Source organism: Salvelinus fontinalis, chromosome 14, assembly GCF_029448725.1.
Source record: "Salvelinus fontinalis isolate EN_2023a chromosome 14, ASM2944872v1, whole genome shotgun sequence".
NCBI classification, from domain to species: domain Eukaryota; kingdom Metazoa; phylum Chordata; class Actinopteri; order Salmoniformes; family Salmonidae; genus Salvelinus; species Salvelinus fontinalis.
Genome location: NC_074678.1, coordinates 16,203,304 through 16,225,527, shown reverse-complemented (window position 1 = coordinate 16,225,527; position 22,224 = coordinate 16,203,304). Strand labels below are relative to the sequence as shown.

The window sequence follows — 22,224 nt, the reverse complement described above, 5'->3', positions numbered from 1 at the left end:
TCTGGCACCACCCGGCCAGTTCTAACTTCCTCCCTATAGGCTGTCTCGTCATTGTCGGTGATTAGGCCTACCACTGTTGTGTCATCTCCAAACTTAATGATGGTGTTGGAGTCGTGCAGTCGTGGGTGAACAGGGAGTACAGGAGGGGACTGAGCACACACCCCTGGGGAGCTCCAGTGTTGAGGATCAGCGTGGCAGATGTGTTGCTACCTACCCTCACCACCTGGGGGCGGCCCATCAGGAAGTCCAGGATCCAGTTGCAGAGGGAGGTGTTTAGTCCCAGGATCCTTAGCGATGAGTTTTGAGGGTACTATGGTGTTGAACGCTGAGCTGTAGTCAATGAATAGCATTCTCACATTAGTGTTCCTTTTGTCCAGGTGGGAAAGGGCAGTGTGGAGTGCAATAGAGATTGCATCATCTGTGGATCTGTTTGGGCGGTATGCAAATTGGAGTGGGTCTAGGGTTTCTGGGATTATGGTGTTGATGTGATCCATTACCAACCTTTCAAAGCACTTCATGACTACAGACGTGAGTGCTATGGGTCTGTAGTCATTTAGGCAGGTTGCCTTTGTATTCTTGGGCACAGGGACTATGATGGTCTGCTTGAAACATGTTGGTATTACAGACTCAATCAGGGACATGTTGAAAATGTCAGTGAAGACACCTGCCAGTTGGTCAGCACATGGCCGGAGCACACGTCCTGGTAATCCGTCTGGCCCCGCAGCCGTGTGTATGTTGACCTGTTTAAAGGCCTTACTCACGTCGGCTTTGGAGAGCGTGATCACAGTCGCCTGGAACAACTGATTCTCTCATGCATGCCTCAGTGTTTCTTGCCTAGAAGCGAGCATATAAGTGATATAGCTCATGTCACTGGGCAGCTCGCGGCTGTGCTTCCCTTTGTAGTCTGTAATAGTTTGCAAGCCCTGCCACATAATATGCGCGTCGGAGCCGGTGTAGTATGATTCATTCTTAGCCCTGTATTGATGCTTTGCCTGTTAGATGGTTCGACGCAGGGCGTAGCAGGATTTCTTGTAAGCTTCCGGGTTAGAGTCCCGCACCTTTAGCTCAGTGTGAATGTTGTCTGTAATCCATGGCTTCTGGTTGGGGTATGTACGTACAGTCACTGTGGGGACGACGTCCTCGATGCACTTATTGATAAAGCCAGTGACTGATGTGGTGTACTCCAATGCCATCGGAAGAATCCCGGAACATGTTCCAGTCTGTGATAGCAAAACAGTCCTGTAGTTTAGCATCTGCTTCATCTTGACCACATTTTTATAGACCGAGTCACTGGTGCTTTCGGCTTTAATTTTTGCTTGTAAGCAGGAGGATAGAGTTGTGGTCAGATTTACCAAATGGAGGGCGAGCTTTGTACACGTCTCTGTGTGTGGAGTACAGGTGATCTAGAATTTTTTTCCCTCTGGTTGCACATTTAACATGTTGATGGAAATTTGGTAGACCCGATTTAAGTTTCCCTGCATTAAAGTCTCCGGCCACTAGGAGCGCCGCCTCTGGTTTTACAGAAATGTTTGGCGATCGACTAGAAATGCCTTGGAGATCGACCAGTTGAATGCGGTCGACCGGTTGGTGACCACTGAATTAGATACTTGGAAAACTTTGTCTGGGCTCTACCGTACCTGGCTTTGCAGACTGCTCTTGTTAAGGTACTGGCTCCATGGGTCCGGTATCTGTTCATCTGTTCCTCCTGCTGCTGCTGTACGAGAGTTGATCTTCAGAAGGTAACAACCCTGAGAACCATACCTCTGCTTCATATCCTCATACACAGAGTCAGCTCTGAGAGCACAAGAGAGAAAAAAATATATACAATTACAATGACAGGCTAAGAATGACACATTAACAGTTTAAAGCAGTCCTTTTGGGCCGAAATCAAGTATATAGATTTTTATTTTTACATGACTTAAAAATGTAAGCCAATGAAACATTAAACTTTTCAAGGCCCAGTGCAGTCAAAAACATGACTTTTGTGTTTGATATACAGTGCATTCAGGAAGTATTCAGACCCCTTGAATTTTTCCACATATTGTTACGTTACAGCCTTTTCTAAAATGGATTTAAAAGTTTTTCCCCGTCTCAAACACAATACCCCATAATGACAAAGTAAAAATAGGTTTTTAGAAACGTTTGCAAATCTATTAAATTAAAAACTTAAATGTTACATTTACATAATAATTCAGACCCTTTACTCAGTACTTTGTTGAAGCGCCTTTGGCAGCGATTACAGCCTCGAGTCTTCTTGGGTATGACACTACAAGCTTGGCACACCTGTATTTGGGGAGTTTCTCCCATTCTTCTCTGCAGATCCACTTAAGCTCTGTCAGGTTGGATGGGGATGGCTTGGTTTTTGCTCTGATATGCGCTGTCAACTGTGGGCCTTACATAGACAGGGGTGTGGCTTTTCAAATCATGTCCAATCAATTGAATTGACCACAGGTGGACTCCAATCAAATTGTAGACACCTCAAGGATGATCAATGGAAACAGGATGCACCTGAACTCAATGTCGAGTCTAGTAGCAAAGGGTCTGAATACTTACGCAAATTAGGTAATTCTGTTTTCTATTTTTAATACATTTACAAAAATATCTAAAAACTCTTTTCACTTTCTCATTATGGGGTATTGTGTGTACAGTTGCAATCGGAAGTTAATACACCTTAGCTAAATACATTTAAACTCAGTTCCACAATTCCTGACATTTAATCCTAGTAAAAATTCCCCGTCTTAGGTCAGTTAAGATCACCACTTTATTTTAAGAATGTGAAATGTCAGAATAATAGTAGAGAGAATGATTTATTTAAGCTTTTATTCTTTCATCGCATTCCCAGTGGGTCAGAAGTTTACATACACTCCATTTGTATTTGGTAGTGTTGCCTTTAAAATTGCTTAACTTGGGTCAAACGCTTCGGGTAGCCTTCCACAATAAGTTGGGTGAATTTTGGCCCATTCTTCCTGACAGGGCCGGTGTAATCGAGTCAGGTTTCTAGGCCTCCTTGCTCGCACCTGCTAGATCAGTTCTGCCCACAGATTTGCTATGGGATTGAGGTCAGGGCTTTGTGATGGCCACTCCAATACCTTGACTTTGTTGTCCTTAAGCCATTTTGCCACAACTATGGAAGTATGCTTGGGGTCATTGTCCATTTGGAAGACCCATTTGCAACCAAGCTTTAACTTCCCGACTGATGTCTTGAGATTTTTTTTTTTTTTTTTTCCACCTTTATTTAACCAGGTAGGCAAATTGCGACCTGGCCAAGATAAAGCAAAGCAGTTCGACACATACAACAACACATAGTTACACATGGAGTAAAACAAACATACAGTCAATAATACAGTGAAAATAAGTCTATATACAATATGAGCAAGTGAGGTGAGATAAGGGAGGTGAAGGCAAACAAAATATATATATAAATAAATAAAAAATAAAAATATAAAAAGGATGTTGCTTCATATATCCACATAATTTTCCTCGCTCATGATGCCATCAGTCCCTCCTTCAGCAAAGCACCCCCACAACATGACGCTGCCACCCCCGTGCTTTACAGTTGGGATGGTGCTCTTCAGCTAGCAAGCCTCCCCATTTTTCCTCCAAACATAACGATGGTCATTATGGCCAAACAGTTCCATTCATCAGACCAGAGGACATTTCTCCAAAAAGTACAATCTTTGACCCAATGTGCAGTTGCAAACCGTAGTCTGGCTTTTTTATGGTGGTTTTGGAACAGTGGCTACTTCCTTGCTGAGCAGCCTTTCAGGTTATGTCGATATAGAACTCGTTTTACTGTGGATATAGATACTTTGTACCCGTTTCCCCCAGCAATCTTCACAAGGTTCTTGCTGTTGTTCTGGGATTGATATGCACTTTTCGCATCAAAGTACGTTCATGTCAAGGAGACAGAATGTGTCTCCTTCCTGAGCGGTATGACGGCTGCATGGTCCTATGGTGTTTATACTTGCGTACTAGTGTTTGTACAGATGAACGTGGTACCTTCAGGCGTTTGAAAATTGCTCCCAAGGATGAACCAGACTAGTGGAGGTCTACAATCTTTTTTCTGAGGTCTTGGCTGATTTCTTTTGACTTTCCCATGATGTCAAGCAAAGAAGCACTGAGTTTGAAGGTATGCCTTGAAATACATCCACAGGTACACCTCCAATTGACTCAAATTATGTAAATTAGCCTATCAGAAGCTTCTAAAGCCATGACATACTTATCTGGAATTTTCCGAGCTGTTTAAAGGCACAGTCAACTTAGTGTATGTAAACTTCTGACCCACTGGAATTGTGATACAGTGAATTATAAGTGAAATAATCTGTCTGTAAACAATTCTTGGAAAAATGACTTGTGTCATGCACAAAGTAGATGTCCTAACCAACTTGCCAAAACTATAGTTTGTTAACAAGGAATGTGTGGAGTGGTTGAAAAACGAGTTTCAATGACTCCAACCTAAGTGTATGTAAACTTCTGACTTCAACTGTAGATTCATGAGTATTTTTTTTATTTTTTGTATCCATTTTAGAATAAGGCTCTAACGTAACAAAATGTGGAAAAACTCAAGGGGTCTGAATACTTTACAAATGCACTGTATGTCCTGAACACAACACATCACTGAGTACCACTCATCATATTTTCAAGCATGGTGGTGGCTGCATCATGTTATGGGTATGCTTGTTATTGGCAAAGACTAGGAGAGTTTTTTTAGGATAAAATAAACGTAATAGAGCTAAGCACAGGAAAAATCAGAGAGGAAAACCTCTTTCGGTCTGCTTTATATATTTTGTGTAGGTCATTGACAAAAATGAAAATTAAATCAATTTTAATCTCACCTAGTAAAAAAAAACATCTAATTAAATGCCGTTTTAGTGTAAGAGCTGTTCGAAAAGATCGTCTGAAATTTCTACCTGTTTTGGTGGGATGGAGTTTAATTAATAGACCAATAAAGAGTTCCAAACCTCTGCCACTAACAGCTAGTTATCAATTTTCCCTGCACCACGCACACCACTTCCAGAAAGTCTAGAAAAATTCTTGCTTGATAAATTTCTCTTTGCTAAGAAGCTATTTGTTTATTTTTTCCGATTTTAACTTCTTATGGCTGCAGGGGCAGTATTGAGTAGCTTGGATGAAAGGTGCCCAGAGTAACCGGCCTGCTCCTCAGTCATAGTTGCTCATATATGCATATTATTAGTAGTATTGGATAGAAAACACTCTGAAGTTTCTAAAACTGTTTGAATTATGTCTGTGAGTATAACAGAACTCATATGGCAGGCAAAAACCTGAGAAAAAATCCAAACAGGAAGTGAGAATTGAGGCTGGTCGAGTTTCAACCAAGATCCCATTGAAATCACAGCGAGATATGAATGAGTATTCACTTCCTACGGCTTCCACTAGATGTCAACAGTCTGTAGAACTTTGTCTGATGACTCTACTGTGAAGGGGGGCTGAATGAGAGGAGAACTAGTCACCAATGCCATGAGGTGAACATTCGGAGGTAGCGGTCCTGCTGCTGGGTTGTTGCCCTCCTACGGCCTCCTCCACGTCTCCTGATGTACTGGCCTGTCTCCTGGTAGCGTCTCCATGCTCTGGACACTACGCTGACAGACACAGCAAACCTTCTTGCCACAGCTCGCATTGATGTGCCATCCTGGATGAACTGCACTACCTGAGCCCCTTGTGTGGGTTGTAGACTCCGTCTCATGCTACCACTAGCGTGAAAGCACCTCCAGCATTCAAAAGTGACCAAAACATCAGCCAGGAAGCATAGGAACTGAGAAGTGGTCTGTGGTCACCACCTGCAGCATCGCTCCTTTATTGGGGGTGTCTTGCTAATTGCCTATAATTTCCACCTTTTGTCTATTCCATTTGCACAACAGCATGTGAAATGTATTGTCAATCAGTGTTGCTTCCTAAGAGGACAGTTTGATTTCACAGAAGTATGATTGACTTGGAGTTACATTGTGTTGTTTAAGTGTTCCCTTTATTTTTTGAACAGTGTATATATATATATATTTTCTGGAACTACTACATGTACACATCTCATTGTTATTCAATTATTACAGATACAAATTGTTTTTGCACCCACCATGCGTCATGTCCGAAATGGTCATGTGAGGTGAAACGTGTATATTTTGGGATGTGAGCACTCAGTTTGTTTGACCTGACGAAGATCCGTTTTGGATGGAAACATTGTCAATAAAGTGGTGAACTGGGAGCTTTAAAAGTGTGCGGGCCTTCTTGTTCTATACTGTCCATGGCAGCCGCATCATTCCCCAAAGTTTGTCAAAGTCAGGCCAGTGGTGTTTGAGATATCATGTGACTAACATACGTACAGAGACAGATCTATAGTCTCCCCCCCTATATAGTCATTTTTTAAACGTAGGAACGGAAGGAGACGAATCCATAGACTCAGAATTTCTTTTGAAAAGCTATTACTACTTAACCCAACCAGTTAACAGCCTCTGGCCATATTTTTACAGACAGTAAAATGAAATGATTTACATCCCGCCATAATTTTATTATAAAAATACATTCTCAATCCACATGAATCATCCCTTGGTTCGTTCATGCATCAAGGTTGTGCTAATAATGAGGTTTTAATTCAAGGTTGTGTACTGGTAAAAATGAAAGGAATCCATAACTGCCGGTGGGGAACAGAATCAACACCCTCCTCTTTACTGCTTTTGGTCTAATGATGCAGAGGGCCACACACACACAGAGAAGAGCTGAGGTCATAGACTTGGCTGTCGAGAGAGCGCGCGAGTGGGGGATGAATCAGAATTAGTTGGGTAACATAGATAAATAAGATGTTTTATTTACATAATATGCTTATGTGAGATACTTGTCATTAGAATGTCTCCCTTTGGACTATACTGTAGGCAGTTGCACTTATCCCTTCTCAGCTAGGGAAAAGTCACTTGGGGCCCAGAGAGGGGAAAGGTCAGGCTTGTCTTCATATGTGAATGTATCTGTTAAACCATGTGAAGGGATGATTAAGGGGGAACCAATTATCTCTTGGCTCCACAATGTCTGTGCGCAAGTCACTCCCCTCAGTGAGCTTGTCCAGGAGTGGGGAGAATAGGGGGTTTTACATGAGATTGAGTTGACAATTGAGTTATGCCTTGGATGAGGTAATGTTTTGGTACTATGAAGTACCAGGAACGAGATTAGAACCTCGTTTTAGAGACCAAACTGAACGATAATTTATAGCTAATGCTATCTGGCTATGGGATACTCCTCAAGTAAAAGTCTTTCTTTGTGAACTGTTCCTAAGATCTGTGGTCCGTCATGTAAGTTGAGAGGGGTGTATCTTGGCTATAAAAGATATTGGTATTCTTTTGTAGGGACTCTCAGAATTCATTATAGACACTGAATTGATCTGAGAGTCAAAGGCTCAAGGTACGAAACGATATCATAACCGCCATCGATAAAAGACAGTACTGTGCAGCCGTATTCATTGACCTGGCCAAGGCTTTCGACTCTGTCAATCACCATATTCTTATCGGCAGACTCAGTAGCCTCGGTTTTTCTAATGACTGCCTTGCCTGGTTCACCAACTACTTCGCAGACAGAGTTCAGTGTGTCAAATCGGAGAGCATGTTGTCCAGTCCTCTGGCAGTCTCTATGGGGGTACCACAGGGTTCAATTCTCGGGCCGACTCTTTTCTCTGTATATATCAATGATGTTGCTCTTGCTGCGGGCGATTCCCTGATCCACCTCTACGCAGACGACACCATTCTGTATACTTCTGGCCCTTCCTTGGACACTGTGCTATCTAACCTCCAAACGAGCTTCAATGCCATACAACACTCCTTCCGTGGCCTCCAACCGCTCTTAAACGCTAGTAAAACCAAATGCATGCTTTTCAACCGGTCGCTGCCTGCACCCGCACGCCGACTAGCATCACCACCTTGGATGGTTCCAACCTAGAATATGTGGACATCTATAAGTACCTAGGTGTCTGGCTAGACAGCAAACTCTCCTTCCAGACTCATATCAAACATCTCCAATCCAAAATCAAATCTAGTCGGCTTTCTATTTCGCAACAAAGCCTCCTTCACTCACACCGCCAAACTTACCCTAGTAAAACTGACTATCCTACCGATCCTCGACTTCGGCGATGTCATCTACAAAATAGCTTCCAATACTCTACTCAGCAAACTGGATGCAGTTTATCACAGTGCCATCCGTTTTGTTACTAAAGCACCTTATACCACCCACCACTGCGACCTGTATGCTCTAGTCGGCTGGCCCTCGCTACATGTTCGTTGTCAGACCCACTGGCTCCAGGTCATCTACAAGGCTATGCTAGGTAAAGCGCCGCCTTATCTCAGTTCACTGGTCACAATGGCAACAACCACCCGTAGCACGCGCTCCAGCAGGTGTATCTCACTGATCATCCCTAAAGCCAAAACCTCATTTGGCCGCCTTTCCTTCCAGTTCTCTGCTGCCTGCGACTGGAACGAATTGCAAAAATCTCTGAAGTTGGAGACTTTTATCTCCCTCAACAACTTTAAACATCTGCTATCTAAGCAGCTAACCGATCGCTGCAGCTGTACATAGTCCATCGGTATATAGCCCACCCAATTTACCTACCTCATCCCCATACTGTTTTTATTTATTTACTTTTCTGCTCTTTTGCACACCAGTATCTCTACTTGCACATCATCATCTGATGATTTATCACCCCAGTGTTAATCTGCTAAATTGTAATTATTCGCTCCTATGGCCTGTTTATTGCCTACCTCCTCATGCCTTTTGCACACATTGTATATAGATTCTCTTTTTTTCCCCTACTATGTTATTGACTTGTTTATTGTTTACTCCATGTGTAACTCTGTGTTGTTGTCTGTTCACACTGCTATGCTTTATCTTGGCCAGGTCGCAGTTGCAAATGAGAACTTGTTCTCAACTAGCCTACCTGGTTAAAAACAGGTGAAATAAAATAAAAAATAATAATAAAAGGGCGATTTTGAAGCTCATATGATTAAAGATTAAATTTAAGTATAACTGACTGGTGTGTGGTTTATAACTCTCCTCATTTGGTAATACAGGAAATTGCCACGACAAGCGCGAGAGAGCGCGACTGTGTGTGCATGCAAGTGTGTGTGCGTCTATTGCCCACCTCTGTTCTTCCCCCTGGCTCATGTCGTGCAGGAGGACGTAGTATTTGAGTGTGTTGGGGATGAACCACTTGGGGTTGGTGTACTCTCCATTGTGCTGGATCCTGTGCTGCTCCTGAGACAGCTTGAGGAACTGCTCCACTGGTACAGCCTCACTGGACGACACCACCAACAGACCTGCAGGAGCACCAGTCAAGGAACCACAACCAGAGAGAGGTGGGGGGGAGAGAGAGAGAGCAGCAAAAGGAGAAGATAATGAGTAGGTAGGGTGGGGAGAGAGGATGAAATTAGAGAAGGGGAAATAGCTGGAGAGTGACAGATGGACAAACTGAAAAATGATAATGCCCTTTTGGTGTAAGAGCTGTTTGAAAAGACCGTCTTTTGATTTGATATTGAGATACAAACGGCTGCATTTGATCTTTAAAAATAGTTCTGAGATTTGTGCAGTAGGCTATAGGCTCAACACATTATCTCTGACCCCTTGACTTTTCCCACATTTTGTTGTGTTACAACCTGATTCAAAAATTGATTAAATCGTCCTCCCCCCTCAACCTACAAACAATACCCCATAATGATAAAGCAAAAACAGGTTTGACATTAACTAGGACATTTACATATGAAGTCACACTCTTTCAGTGTACCTTGCTGAAGCACCTTTAGCAGCGATTACAGCCTCGAGTCTTCCTGGTTATGAGGCTACACGCTTGGCACACCTGTATTTGGGGAGTTTCTACCATTCTACTCTACAGATCCTCTCAAGCTCTGTCAGGTTGGATGGGGAGCATCATGCACAGCTATTTTCAGGTCTTTCCGAAGATGTTAGATCAGGTTCAATTCCAGACTCTGGCTGGGACACTCAAGGACATTCAGAGACTTGTCCAGAAGCCATTCCTGCATTGTATTGGCTGTGTGCTTAGGGTCGTTGTCCTGTTGGAAGTCTGAAGTCCTGAGTGCTCTGGAGCAGGTTTTCATCAAGGATCTCCGTACTTTGCTCCGTTCATCTTTCCCTCAATCCCGACTAGTCTCCTAGTCCCTGCCGCTGAAAAACATCCCCACAGCATGAGGCTACCACCACCATGCTTCTCTGTAGGGATGGCGCCAGGTTTCCTCCAGACATGACCCTTGGCATTCAGGCCAAAGAGTTCAATCTTGGTTTCATCAGACCAGAGAATCTTGTTTCTCATGGTCTGAGTCCTTTAGGAAAACTCCAAGCGGGCTGTCATGTGCCTTTTACTGAGGAGTGGCTTCTATCTGGCCACTCTACCATAAAGGTCTGATTGCTGGAGTGCTGCAGAGATGGTCGTCCTTCTCCCATCTCCACAGAGGAACTCTGGAGCTCTATCAGAGTGACCATCGAGTTCTTGGTCTCCTCCCTGACCAAGGCGCTTCTCCCCCAATTGCTCAATTTGGCCAGGCAGACAGCTAGAATAGAATAGTCTTGGTGGTTACAAACTTCTTCCATTTAATAATGGAGGCCACTGTGTTCTTGGGGACCTTCAATGCTGCAGACACTTCCCCAGAACTGTCCCTCGACACAATCCTGTCTCGGAGCTCTATGGACAATTCCTTCGACCTCATGGCTTAGTCTTTGCTCTGACATGCACTGTCAACTGTGAGACATTATATAGACAGGTTGTGTGCCTTTCCAAATCATGTCCAATCAATTGAATTTACCACAGGTGGACTCCAATCAAGTTGTAGAAACATCACAAGGACGATCAATGGAAACAGGATACACCGGAGCTCAAATTTCCAGAATACCTGTTTTCACTTTGTCACTATGGGGCATTGTGTAAATTGATGAGGATTTGTTTTAACTTAATCAATTTTAGAATAAGGCTGTAACGTAACAAAATGTGGAAAAAGGGAAGGGGTCTGAATACTTTCCGAATGCACTGTATATGATCACACTGGTAATATATAATTTGTTGTAATAAAAAAATAAACAGTCAGGTACTTAATTGTTACCTAGAAATGATTTGATTTTGAGATTTGATTTATCATGATCATAGTGTTTATTGTAGTATGTTGAAGCAGAGAAGGATACAGGCGAGGTAGTGGTTGAGGAACTCATGGTCAGAGGCAGGCATTGACTGGAGGAAGCTCTCCCTGTACGCCTCAAACCAGGGAGTCGTGGCTGGAGAGAAGACAACAACAAAATGAGAGCAAGAACATCACTCTAACCTAACCTCACCTCCATGCAACACAACCCTGAGAGAGTGGAGCTGCACAGAGACCACCTGAAGCCTACACCCAGGGGCGCTGCTGAGAGAGGTCTATACACACCCAGCTCAACCAGACAAGAGAGGCTGGGAATTGACATACACACACTGATTGTGTAGCTGTAACAAATGATACTCAGGGAGAGAAATAAATAAATGATTAGCCAGATGAAAGAGAAGGATTTTACCAGCACTCAATTCTTATTTTATCCTAAACCCCATTGAGATGCAGAGAGCATCTTGCTGCTTATTGCAGACTATATTTGTCATCAAGAGATACACCCAGTATTGTCAGAAGAACAACCAGCTTCAGGCAGTAATGTTGACAGGACAATGAGGATCTAAGCAAGTGTAGACACCTATGTAACGTAATACCTGGATGAGAGTGAGGAAATAGTGTTGTCTGCATACTGACTCCGGTACTATCAGAACTCGTCCAATAAGAAGCTCTCGTGATCTTTAAAAGGTCTGCCCTAATGAATACATCCTGGTAATTCCACCATCTCTGGTTCTCTCGCTCTTCACAAGACAAACACAGCAGACTGTGTGTTTGGACTAGATCAACTGATAAGAGAACTGTACAGAGCTGCCGGTGTCTCTCTCTATGCATGGAAGCCAAAACCGACAGACCCATGTATATTTTTGGACAGAGGACAGCTCTTCTCGTCAGCTCTACAAAAATATAGGCCTAAATAAATAGTACAGCAAGAAGCAACAATCAAATCAAGAGACCATTGAATCTTAGATTCAATCTGAATATGGATGGAGAAACTTTAAACCAAGACTGCCAGTAAAACAATAATAATTTGGTTATATAGCAGTACATTTACTATAGTAGAACACAGGCACAACAGCACAATGAGGAAGATTAACCTATAAACCCCTGGGCACGGCTCCAGTCCATTTTCCAAAAAGATTACGCAGCAAGACATTTACATGAATCATTGTATGGCAGATAAATCATGAGAAAGGGAATCTAAAGCCACCAGAGGTCAGTCTAGTGTTGCACGATATATACCGAAACTTCAGTACTTTTTCAATACTAGAACATGAAAAACGGTTTGGTACCAGAATTTGTGTTACTTTAGGTACATCTGTCAAATGTGTCTCACGTCATATGCCAATTGAGAGGGTTGAGTCTGTCTTGTAATTTGTCTGACTCTTTTCAAGGGGGCAGTAGCTAGCCAGGCTGCGCTTATGCAAACAGTGCAAGCAACTTTTGAAAAGCAAGCGAGAGATCATAGATCAACATTCTAAAACGACAAAAAAATAATAATAATTGTTTAGCTTTATTTAACTAGGCAAGTCAGTTAAGAACAAATTCTTATTTTCAATGACGGCCTAGGAACAGTAGGTTAGCTGCCTTGTTCAGGGGCAGAACGACAGGTTTTTACCTTATCAGCTCTGGGATTTGATCTTGCAACCTTTCAGTTACAAGTCCAACGCTCTAACCACTAGGCTACCTGCCTATATTCAGCATGACATTCATGTGAGAATTATAATATGATTACACAAGCCAAAAATCATGTCAAATGCACTCATAACTTGACAGCAATATATTTAGACTACTTTGTGTTAGACTGGGCTTGCTAGCAGTAGCCACTAGCCAGCCAGCAGCCCTGGGCGGAGTATTGCACCCTAGGAAGTGAAATGTACTATGCTGTGTAAATTCCATTGTATTTCTATTGCGTGTAGACTATTACAATATAGAAGCTTCAGAAAGTAGCTTCAAAGTGTTTGTTGTTTTGTAACTATTAATTTAATACATCAAAATATTTAGCTGTAATGAATCCTAGGTCTAAAGAATGTCATTTGACCCAATATTATAGCCATAGATGAGAAAATTAACCCTGATATGTATCAAATTATATTTCAAAAGTTTATGTAAAATAATTTTGTATGCTCGGAGTCTCACACATGGGTTTGCATAATTACATTTTTTTATATTCTTGCCATTCCACTGCTGGCTTGCTTCTGAAGCTAAGCAGGGTTGGTCCTGGTCAGTCCCTGGATTGGAGACCAGATGCTGCTGGAAGTGGTGTTGGAAGGCCAGTAGGAGGCACTCTTTCCTCTGGTCTAAAAAATATCCCAATGCCCTAGGGCAGTGACTGGGGACACTGCCCTGTGTAGGGTGCCGTCGTTCGTATGGGATGTTAAACGGGAATCCTGACTCTCTGTGGTCATTAAAGATCCCATGGAACTTATTGTAAGAGTAGGGGTGTTAACCCCGGTGTCCTGGCTAAATTCCCAATCTGGCCCTCAAACTATCATGGTCACCTAATAATCCCCAGTTTACAATTGGCTCATTCATCCCCCTCCTCTCCCCTGTAACTATTCCCCAGGTCGTTGCTGTAAATGAGAATGTGTTCTCAACTTACCTGGTAAAATAACGGATATATAAAATTAAAATTTGTCCCAATTTTTTTTACTGAATATAGAATATAATCTATTTATTCTACTAGTTTTCAACATATTGTTCAATGTTTCAAAAAATTAAGCCCAGTGGTTATTCTGTGACTTTAGCTAATATGTTTTCTTTTTTTTGTTGCCATGGTATCATTCCAGTATCGTTTTGGTAATGAGTATTATGATACTAAACTAGATATCAAAGTATAAAATATAAAATTTAAATAAATCTGCATATCGTGACAACACTAGGTCCGTTTTTGAAAAATGTAGCAACAAAGGCCTAAATAAACATTCATTTGACAAGTCAAAACAAGCATAACTCACACTTAATTGTTAGTGTCCACTGTCCTGCACAATTCATTTAGTGCCATATATGTACTAAGGCAAATTAGCCAAACCTGAAATTAGTCATTGAATGATTGGTTGTTACTTTTAATAGCGTAGTTTGTACCTTGTTTACAAACAAGCAAACCATGTGTCACCCATAATCATTTCCTATCCCTTACTTTTCAGAGAGGACCACAGGTTAAAGCTGATTGAGAGAGAACAGAAGAACACAGGAGTTATATGCTACTAATGCTCATACATCAGTTTAAAATAAAATTTGAAACCATTTCAAATACATTAGCTGTACTTGATTGAGCTTGCCTGGCACAATGGAACCAATATACCAACCACGGATAGGCCAGTTTCAATTATAAAAATGGAGGATGTTAGGAGAGAAGGACAGTCTGCTACAGATATGCTATGGAAAGAAAGAAGAACGGAGAGAGGGGGAGAGGTAGGGCCACCCCCTACATAGATATTGTGAGGTTGTCGGGTGAGGCCAGGTGAGATGAGTACAGGTACCTGTATAATGCTTGGAGGTGCTGAGTTCCGTTAGTGTGTCCCTCCAGTCACTGTACCAGGGGACGCTAGCTTTAACAGAGCGATCTGACAGGGGGAGAGAGTCATGGACTAGCGTTAGCAACATCCCATTAACTGTACAGGATCTCCCACTGATGTTTACCACTCATAGCTCATCCACAGTACCAATATCATAGATAGTACACATCACATTGTAGATACCACATTGTAGCTAGTTGACCACTGTAGGGAAAACCAGGGAAGAGCAGCAGTATATGAGACTGTGCTGCTGGAGAGGGTCATTCTCACAACCATGGCTTCCACTTTGACCTACAAATGTGACCTATAGATAGCTTGGAAAAAAGGTTAGCCCAAATCATAAGCTTAGCTTCCAGTTTAGATTCAAACAAAACAGTGAAGACATAACATACCATTTCTATGCTCCATTCATAGGTCAAAGGGAGAAATAGGAGAGCCATAGTTGGGTTGACTTAACTGTAGGTTAGGGTTAGAGGAGGCTGTTTGATCCAAGCAAGGTCCACTAACAGTATGGGAGAAATTGAGTGGATTGGAGAGGTTTGTGGATGTGGACCAGCAGGGGGAAACACACGCTTTGATAGAGTCACCACAAAGTTGCTGCACTGCTACTCAAAGGTCATTCCTTGTGAAAATGTAACAGTAATCTCCATTAACTTTCCTGAAATTTCTCTAGGCTGTATTCATATAATAAACCACGTTTTCATCCAACATTATTGTGAGCAAAGTACATGCTGGATAAAAAACATGTTTTTTTAAACATTACGACAGGCCTGATGGAAACAGCAAATGTTGCTGTTAAACTTTCCAAATGTCCACAAAACAAAATACGCTAGACACGGTGGGATCTTTTCTTGTTGGTAAAATGAATTATGCAAGAAATGGAGTTGTTAACTCTTACGCGAAAATATTGAATATAACAACCATCATATCGAAGTAAATTTGGAGTCATGCGATGACATGTGTGGCTCTCCAACTACGACTCGGAAAAGCATGCAGTTTATTAGGCTACAGATGAAATAAGTTATGAACTTCACAGGGTGGTGAATGTGAAAAGTAATGAGCTTGATGCTCCTTTCTAATAAATATCAAGGGTCTTATTCTGGTGATATGATGATCAATGCTTGGCTGCCACTTGACAATTAAATGATTTAACTTCTTTGTCCATAGTATCATCATGTAGGCTATACCCGCACTGTATCTGCCAGCTGTTGGCTTGAGCACACGTGCCAATACCAGAGTTGGCATATGTGTTAAAACCATCAGTAGATTTGAAAATGAGATGGAAACCCATTTAACCTGTGGTTTTTTTCTCGATACATGGGAATTGAACTACAAAAGTTATTTTTATGTGCACTGTCACCTCACACAGCCTTTTATCTGCAACAAGTCAATTTGCTGGAAACACATATCTGGTGGGAAAATGTGCATATTGTTTTTATGCAGATGTGTGAATATCTGCATGAAAATCTGTCGCCAATTGGATGGAAACCTAGCTATATACACTGAAAAATAATATGTCCTGCAAAAAGCATTTCTCTGAGCTAAATTTCAGGTAACTAAAAGTGTTTAGGGATATTTCTGTTCCACTGTCAAACGGCTTGACCTGTAACGTTGTAGATTAGAGGACAGAGGTTGAAGTAGGCTCTTACCCAAGGGTCGTCCAGGTCAAGAGAAGAGAAAATAAAACGAGAGAAGTTCATAAATTACAAAATGAACATGGAAATCACTCCCATATTGCAATATGTTTGCTGTTATTGTCTGTCTGGAAAACAATTTATTTTAAAATAAATCCCTAGTCATGCCTCTCTCCCGAGTGTCTGCTGCCATCTGCAGGACAGTCTATGAAACTACAGGACAAGTCTCACATTCATCATCAATAAACACTACATTCCTACAACTCATTAAACACTCCATCCTTTACCCATGTCACACTCATCCCCTTCTTTCTCTGTCCAAATTACTCACCACTAATATTAAGGTCATAGTCTCCGGCGGTGATGACAATGGCCACACCCCCCTCTGCTGGTTGGCATGCCGACACCACCTCGCTGAGCAGCCGTCGCTGGGCGGGGCTATGGACTCCGGCGGTGGGGACAGACGGGCGTGTCACCACATTGTTGACACTGATGCGAAGGTTCTTCACCACCTGCACCTGATTGTTAGGGTCCCTCATGTGACCTATTGAGAGACCCGTATGGGAAAAGGTTAGGCTACATATGCACAATCACACATCATATGTCTTTGAGCTGGACATGAGAAAATATAGGTTATTCATATGTCACCAATAAACCACATGAGAGCATTGATTGAAGTGTGCATCTCCTTTTTCCTTTCAGATACACAGACAGTCAAATTAAGAAAATAATTCGAAATTTTAACAAGAGGGGGATGATGCTAAACGTGTGAAGAGACGTGGATGTGAGACTAAATTAAGGTGATATAAAACACCCAACTACTTATGACTACTGCATGAAGAATCCACAGAAACAGCGCCCATACAACTTCATGCAGTAAGAACATTATCATGAGGCAGCATGTTTGGACAGCCGGACATCAAAGCATACACTCACATTCAAGTGGTCATGTAGCCTAACTCTTATGGCACTTCTCCATAGCGAAGAGAGCATTTTGTGTCCTCCTCTAAGTCTGTCTGGCCTGTCAACAATTTGGAAACATTCCTACAGAAATTAGATTATATTTGACTGAAAAGCAGGCACACACATACACACCACTGAAAAGCAAAATTTCTGTAAGCAATTTTTGTGACAATGCCACAACCTGTTTGCGGGAGTAACATCTCTAATTCGAGGAATTTCCCCCAGAATACACACATCCACACCAGCTACTAAATTGTTAGTAAGTCTGTTGCTCTACAGGCAGCTGTGACAACCGTGCTGTAATGTAGGGCTGACTGACCTTCTGGATAGACAGGTGCAGGAGGACAATAGGAAACCCCTAATCCAACTCCTCTTGAGCAGAATATGTCAACTGTGCATTCCACAAATCTAATGTACATGAGAGGGTTATTTTTATTTATTTATTATTTTACCTATGGGCAGTGCCTTAGACCACTGCGCCACTCGGGAGGCCCGAAAGGGGTAATTATAAGACAACCTGGGTTATTACAGGTCAGTGACTATAATGGATGTGATTTTATCATAGCCTGATGATTAAAACCCAGTCTTGTTTATTCCAAAACACGACAGTTTTCCAATTTCACATGAGCCATAGCAAAAAGAAACACGGTAGCTATGGATGTGGTTGCTAGGCCTTTGTAGCAAGACTATATGGTAGCTATGGATATCAGTTGGAAACTACATAGCTAACTAGATTGCATAAAGAGTAAGGTAGCCAGGACATTTCATTGTCAGACCATGAGTAACCTGGCATTTGGTAAACTAGCACTAAGCCAAATTCTAATACAAGGACAGTTAAAGTCGGAAGCTTACATACACCTTAGCCAAATACATTTGAACTCAGTTTCACAATTCCTGACATTAAATCCAAGTAAAAATGCCATGTATTAGAGGTCAGTTAGGATCACCACCTTATTGTAAGAATGTGAAATGTCAGAATAATAGTAGAGAATGATTTATTTATTTCATCACATTCCCAGTGGGTCAGAAGTTTACATACACTAAATTAGTATTTGGTAGCATTGCCTTTAAATTGTTTAACTTGGGTCAAACGCTTTGAGTAGCCTTCCACAAGCTTCCCACAATAAGTTGGGTGAATTTTGGCCCATTCCTCCTGACAGGGCAAGTGTAACTGAGTCAGGTTTGTAGGCCTACTTGCTCGCACACGCTTTTTCCAGTTCTGCCCAAAAATGTTCTATAGGATTGAGGTCAGGGATTTGTGGTGGCCACTCCAATAGCTTGACTTTGTTGTCCTTAACTTCTCTAGGATAGGGGGCAGCATTTTCACATTTGGATGAAAAGCATACCCAAATTCAACTGCCAGCTACTCATCCCCAGAAGATAAGATATGCATATTATTAGTAGATTTGGATAGAAAACACTCTGAAGTTTCTGAAACTGTTTTAATCATGTCTGAGTATAACAGAACTTATTTAGCAGGCAAAACCCTGAGGACAAACCATTCAGAATAGTTTTTTTTGTTTTTTTGAGGTCACTCTTTTCAATGGATCTTCATTGGGAATACCGATTTCTAATTGACCTTCTTGCAGATCCTACCGCTTCCACTGGATATCAACAGTCTTTAGAAATTGGTTGAGGGTTTTTCCTTTGTGTAATGAAAAAGTTAGGCCATCTTCAACGAGGGTCACTTGTTGTGTACTGTTTGTTAGAGGCGCGTGACCAGAAAGCTAGCTACAGTTTGTTTTAATCCTGTATTGAACACAGATCATCCCGTCTTCAATTTTATCGATTATTTACGTTAAAAAATACCTAAAGTTGTATTACAAAAGTAGTTTGAAATGTTTTGGCAAAGTTTACAGGTCACTTGAGATATTTTGAAGTCACGTTTCACAAGTTGGAACCAGTGTTTTTTTGGATCAAACGCTCCAAATAAATGGACATTTTGGATATATATCGACGGAATTAATCTAACATAAAAGATCATTTGTGATGTTTATGGGACATATTGGAGTGCCAAAAACAGAAGCTCGTCAAAGGTAAGGCATGAATTATATTTTTATTTCTGCGTTTTGTGTCGCGCCTGCAGGGTTGAAATATGCTTCTCTCTCTTTGTTTACTATGGTGATAACTCAGGTAATAGCATCGTTTGCTTTTGCCGAAAAGCCTATTTGAATTCTGACATGTTGGCTGGATTCACAACAAGTGTAGCTTTAATTTGGTATTTTTCATGTGTGATTTAATGAAAGTTAGATTTTTATAGTAATTTATTTGAATTTGGCGCTCTGCATTTTTACTGGCTTTGGCCCCACATATCCCAGAGAAGTTAAGCCATTTTGCCACAACTTTGGAAGTATGCTTGGGGTAATTGTCCATTTCAAAGACCCATTTGCAACCAAGCTTAAACTTCCTGACTGATGTCTTGAGATGTTGCTTCAATATATCCACATAATTTCCCTCCCTCGTGATGCCATATATTTTGTGAAGTGCACCAGTCCCTCCTGCAGCAAAGCACCCCCACAACATGATGCTGCCACCCCCGTGCTTCACGGTTGGGATGGTGTTCGTCGGCTTGCAAGCCTCCCCTTTTTTCCTCCAAACATAACGATGGTCTTTATGGCCAAACAGTTCTATATTTGTTTCATCAGACCAGAGGACATTCCTCCAAAAAGTACAATCTTTGTACCCATGTGCAGTTGCAAACCGTAGTCTGGCTTTTTTATGGTGGTTTTGGAGCAGTGGCTTCTTCCTTGCTGAGCTATGTCAAGTTATGTCGATATAGGACTTGTTTTACTGTGGATATAGATACTGTGTTGTACCCGTTTCCTACAGCATCTTCACAAGTTCCTTTGCTGTTGTTCTGGGATTGATTTGCACTTTTTGCACCAAAGTACGTTCATCTCTAGGAAACAGAACCTCCTTGAGCAGGATGACGGCTGCCTGGTCCCATGGTGTTTATACTTGCCTACTATTGTTTGTACAGATGAATGTGGTACCTTCAGGCGTTTTAAAATTGCTCCCAAGCATGAACCAGACTTGGAGGTCTACAATTTCCTTTGAGGTCTTGGCTGATTTCTTTTGATTTTCCCATGATGTCAAGCAAAGAAGCACTGAGGTTGAAGGTAGGCCTTGAAATACATCTACAGGTACACCTCCAAATGACTCAAATGACGTCAATTAGCCTATCAGAAGCTTCTAAAGCCATGACATCATTTTCTGGAATTGTCCAAGCTGTTTAAAGGCACAGTCAATTTAGTGTATGTAAACTTCTGACCCACTGGAATTGTGATACAGTGAATTATCAGTGAAAATCTGAATGTAAACAATTATTGGAAAAATGACTTGTCATGCACAAAGTAGTTGTCCTAACCTACTTGCCAAAACTATAGTTTGTTAACAAGAAATGTGTGGAGTGGTTGAAAAAGAGTTTTAATGACTCCAACCTAAGTGTATGTAAACTTCCGACTTCAACTGTAACTGCTTAATCCAAGTTCAACGGAATGGCCATCTCTGTCTCAGACTCCATCTTCCTCCTGTTAGCCAGCTTTTTAGCGTACGGTATGTCAAATGTGGTCGGGCGTTGTTCAGTCAGTGACACTGTCCAACAAGGTGACTGGCTGTTAGCTGGCTAAGCACCTTTGAAATTGGTTAAGATAGAAAGCAGACTTTCTACTTTCAAGTTGCAGCTAAACAACTTAGTATGACAGGCGAAGTTTAACTCCCACGTCCCTGCCAGTCCCACTTAACGTTAGTCTAGGTGGGCCTCTTCCCAGCCCTTTGACACCAGGAAGCCTTCTTTGCTAACGGCATTAGCTGCAAAGACACCCAAAACGGTTTCAGACGTACGACAATAGCGGACATATCGTGTCCTATCGGGTGACACATTGAAGAAACAAGACAAAGGCCTGTTTCAGCACCACATCTGTTACTGGTTAGCCATTCCTGTGACTGCCAAAGTGACGGCAGTAGCTGTGGAGTGTAGCTAGCTAGGTAGTTTAGCTAACGTTAGCGAGCTTAGCTGGCTAGGATAACATGCTACGTTAATGATAAGTAGTTAGCTGAGGACATAAAACACACAAAAACGGCGCAATAGCTTCATTTTAGATTCCCCTTGTGCAATGTGGAAGTTCTAGCATGAAAACTTCAAGTTGTTGTGTATAAAAGCACTTACCTTCGGAGGTTAGCCGGCAGAAAGGTCTTAACAGCTCCGAGAAATTAAGGTTGTTTTTACGAGTCACTTTTTCCGCATCTTCGCTGCACAGGACAGCCACCATCGGAACAAACGAGTCCTGGATGAACTCCTGCACAGACTGTACACACTGAGACATTGCGGTCTGCTTGAGAGGCCCAGACTACGAAATTGTATTTCTCTCTGGATTTAGATAGTGAAAAGCTATCCGCTTCTGAGTTGAAAACAACAGTGCAAGGCAGCCATGTTGAATTCTACAGTTCCCTGATTCGCTTCGGTCGTCATTAGTTACCACAACCACAAAGTTATAAACTCCGCCTATTTTTAAAATGTCTCTTCGTTATTTAACCACACTACTGACATTATGCGTAACTCTAACCTGAAATTAAGACAAAAAGCAATTTTTTTTTAATGCATTTTTACGATATAGCCAAATGTGACTTTGTGGCTATGCTATTTAGTGGAAACCATTCGCTTCTGAGAAATGTGCAATTGCAGCCCGCAATTCCTGCATGTGCAGGAACCTTTTATACTTATATTGGTAAATGTTTAACCGCCGACAAACCCCACAAAAGAAGAAGCGAGGGCTACAGCATTAGACAGTGTCCTTCACCCAGTTTGTCGGGTACTGTTTTAATGGGAGTGATTCTGATTCATGCCTATGGGGACTGATTCATGTCAAAATTAAGCTTAGTGAGGCTACTGATACCTTTCACCAAGTCACCTAACATCTCCCTAGCCCATAAGATACCGCCATGAATTAACGGGGACTAGTTTTTTAGAAGGCATCAAACTGCTGA

General features: G+C 41.8%; 1 protein-coding gene across 4 annotated transcripts in view; it reads right to left on the bottom strand.

The window, feature by feature from the left end:
* trappc8 (trafficking protein particle complex subunit 8) overlaps nt 1–21,869 on the bottom strand; it is a 102,741-nt gene extending 80,872 nt beyond the window's left edge. The window contains exons 1-6 of one of the 4 annotated variants that reach the window (XM_055944059.1): nt 21,407–21,869; nt 16,607–16,819; nt 14,606–14,689; nt 11,173–11,262; nt 9,128–9,302; nt 1,638–1,794 (exon numbers count right to left, since the gene is read on the bottom strand). In XM_055944059.1, the coding sequence (XP_055800034.1) occupies nt 1,638–1,794; nt 9,128–9,302; nt 11,173–11,262; nt 14,606–14,689; nt 16,607–16,819; nt 21,407–21,563 (876 nt within the window). In that variant the 5' untranslated portion in view covers nt 21,564–21,869. Of the gene's footprint in view, nt 1–1,637; nt 1,795–9,127; nt 9,303–11,172; nt 11,263–14,605; nt 14,690–16,606; nt 16,820–21,406 lie in introns of those variants that run through there. The other 3 variants (XM_055944056.1, XM_055944057.1, XM_055944058.1) reach the window with 3 other exon arrangements.
* Nucleotides 21,870–22,224: the final 355 nt, after the last annotated feature.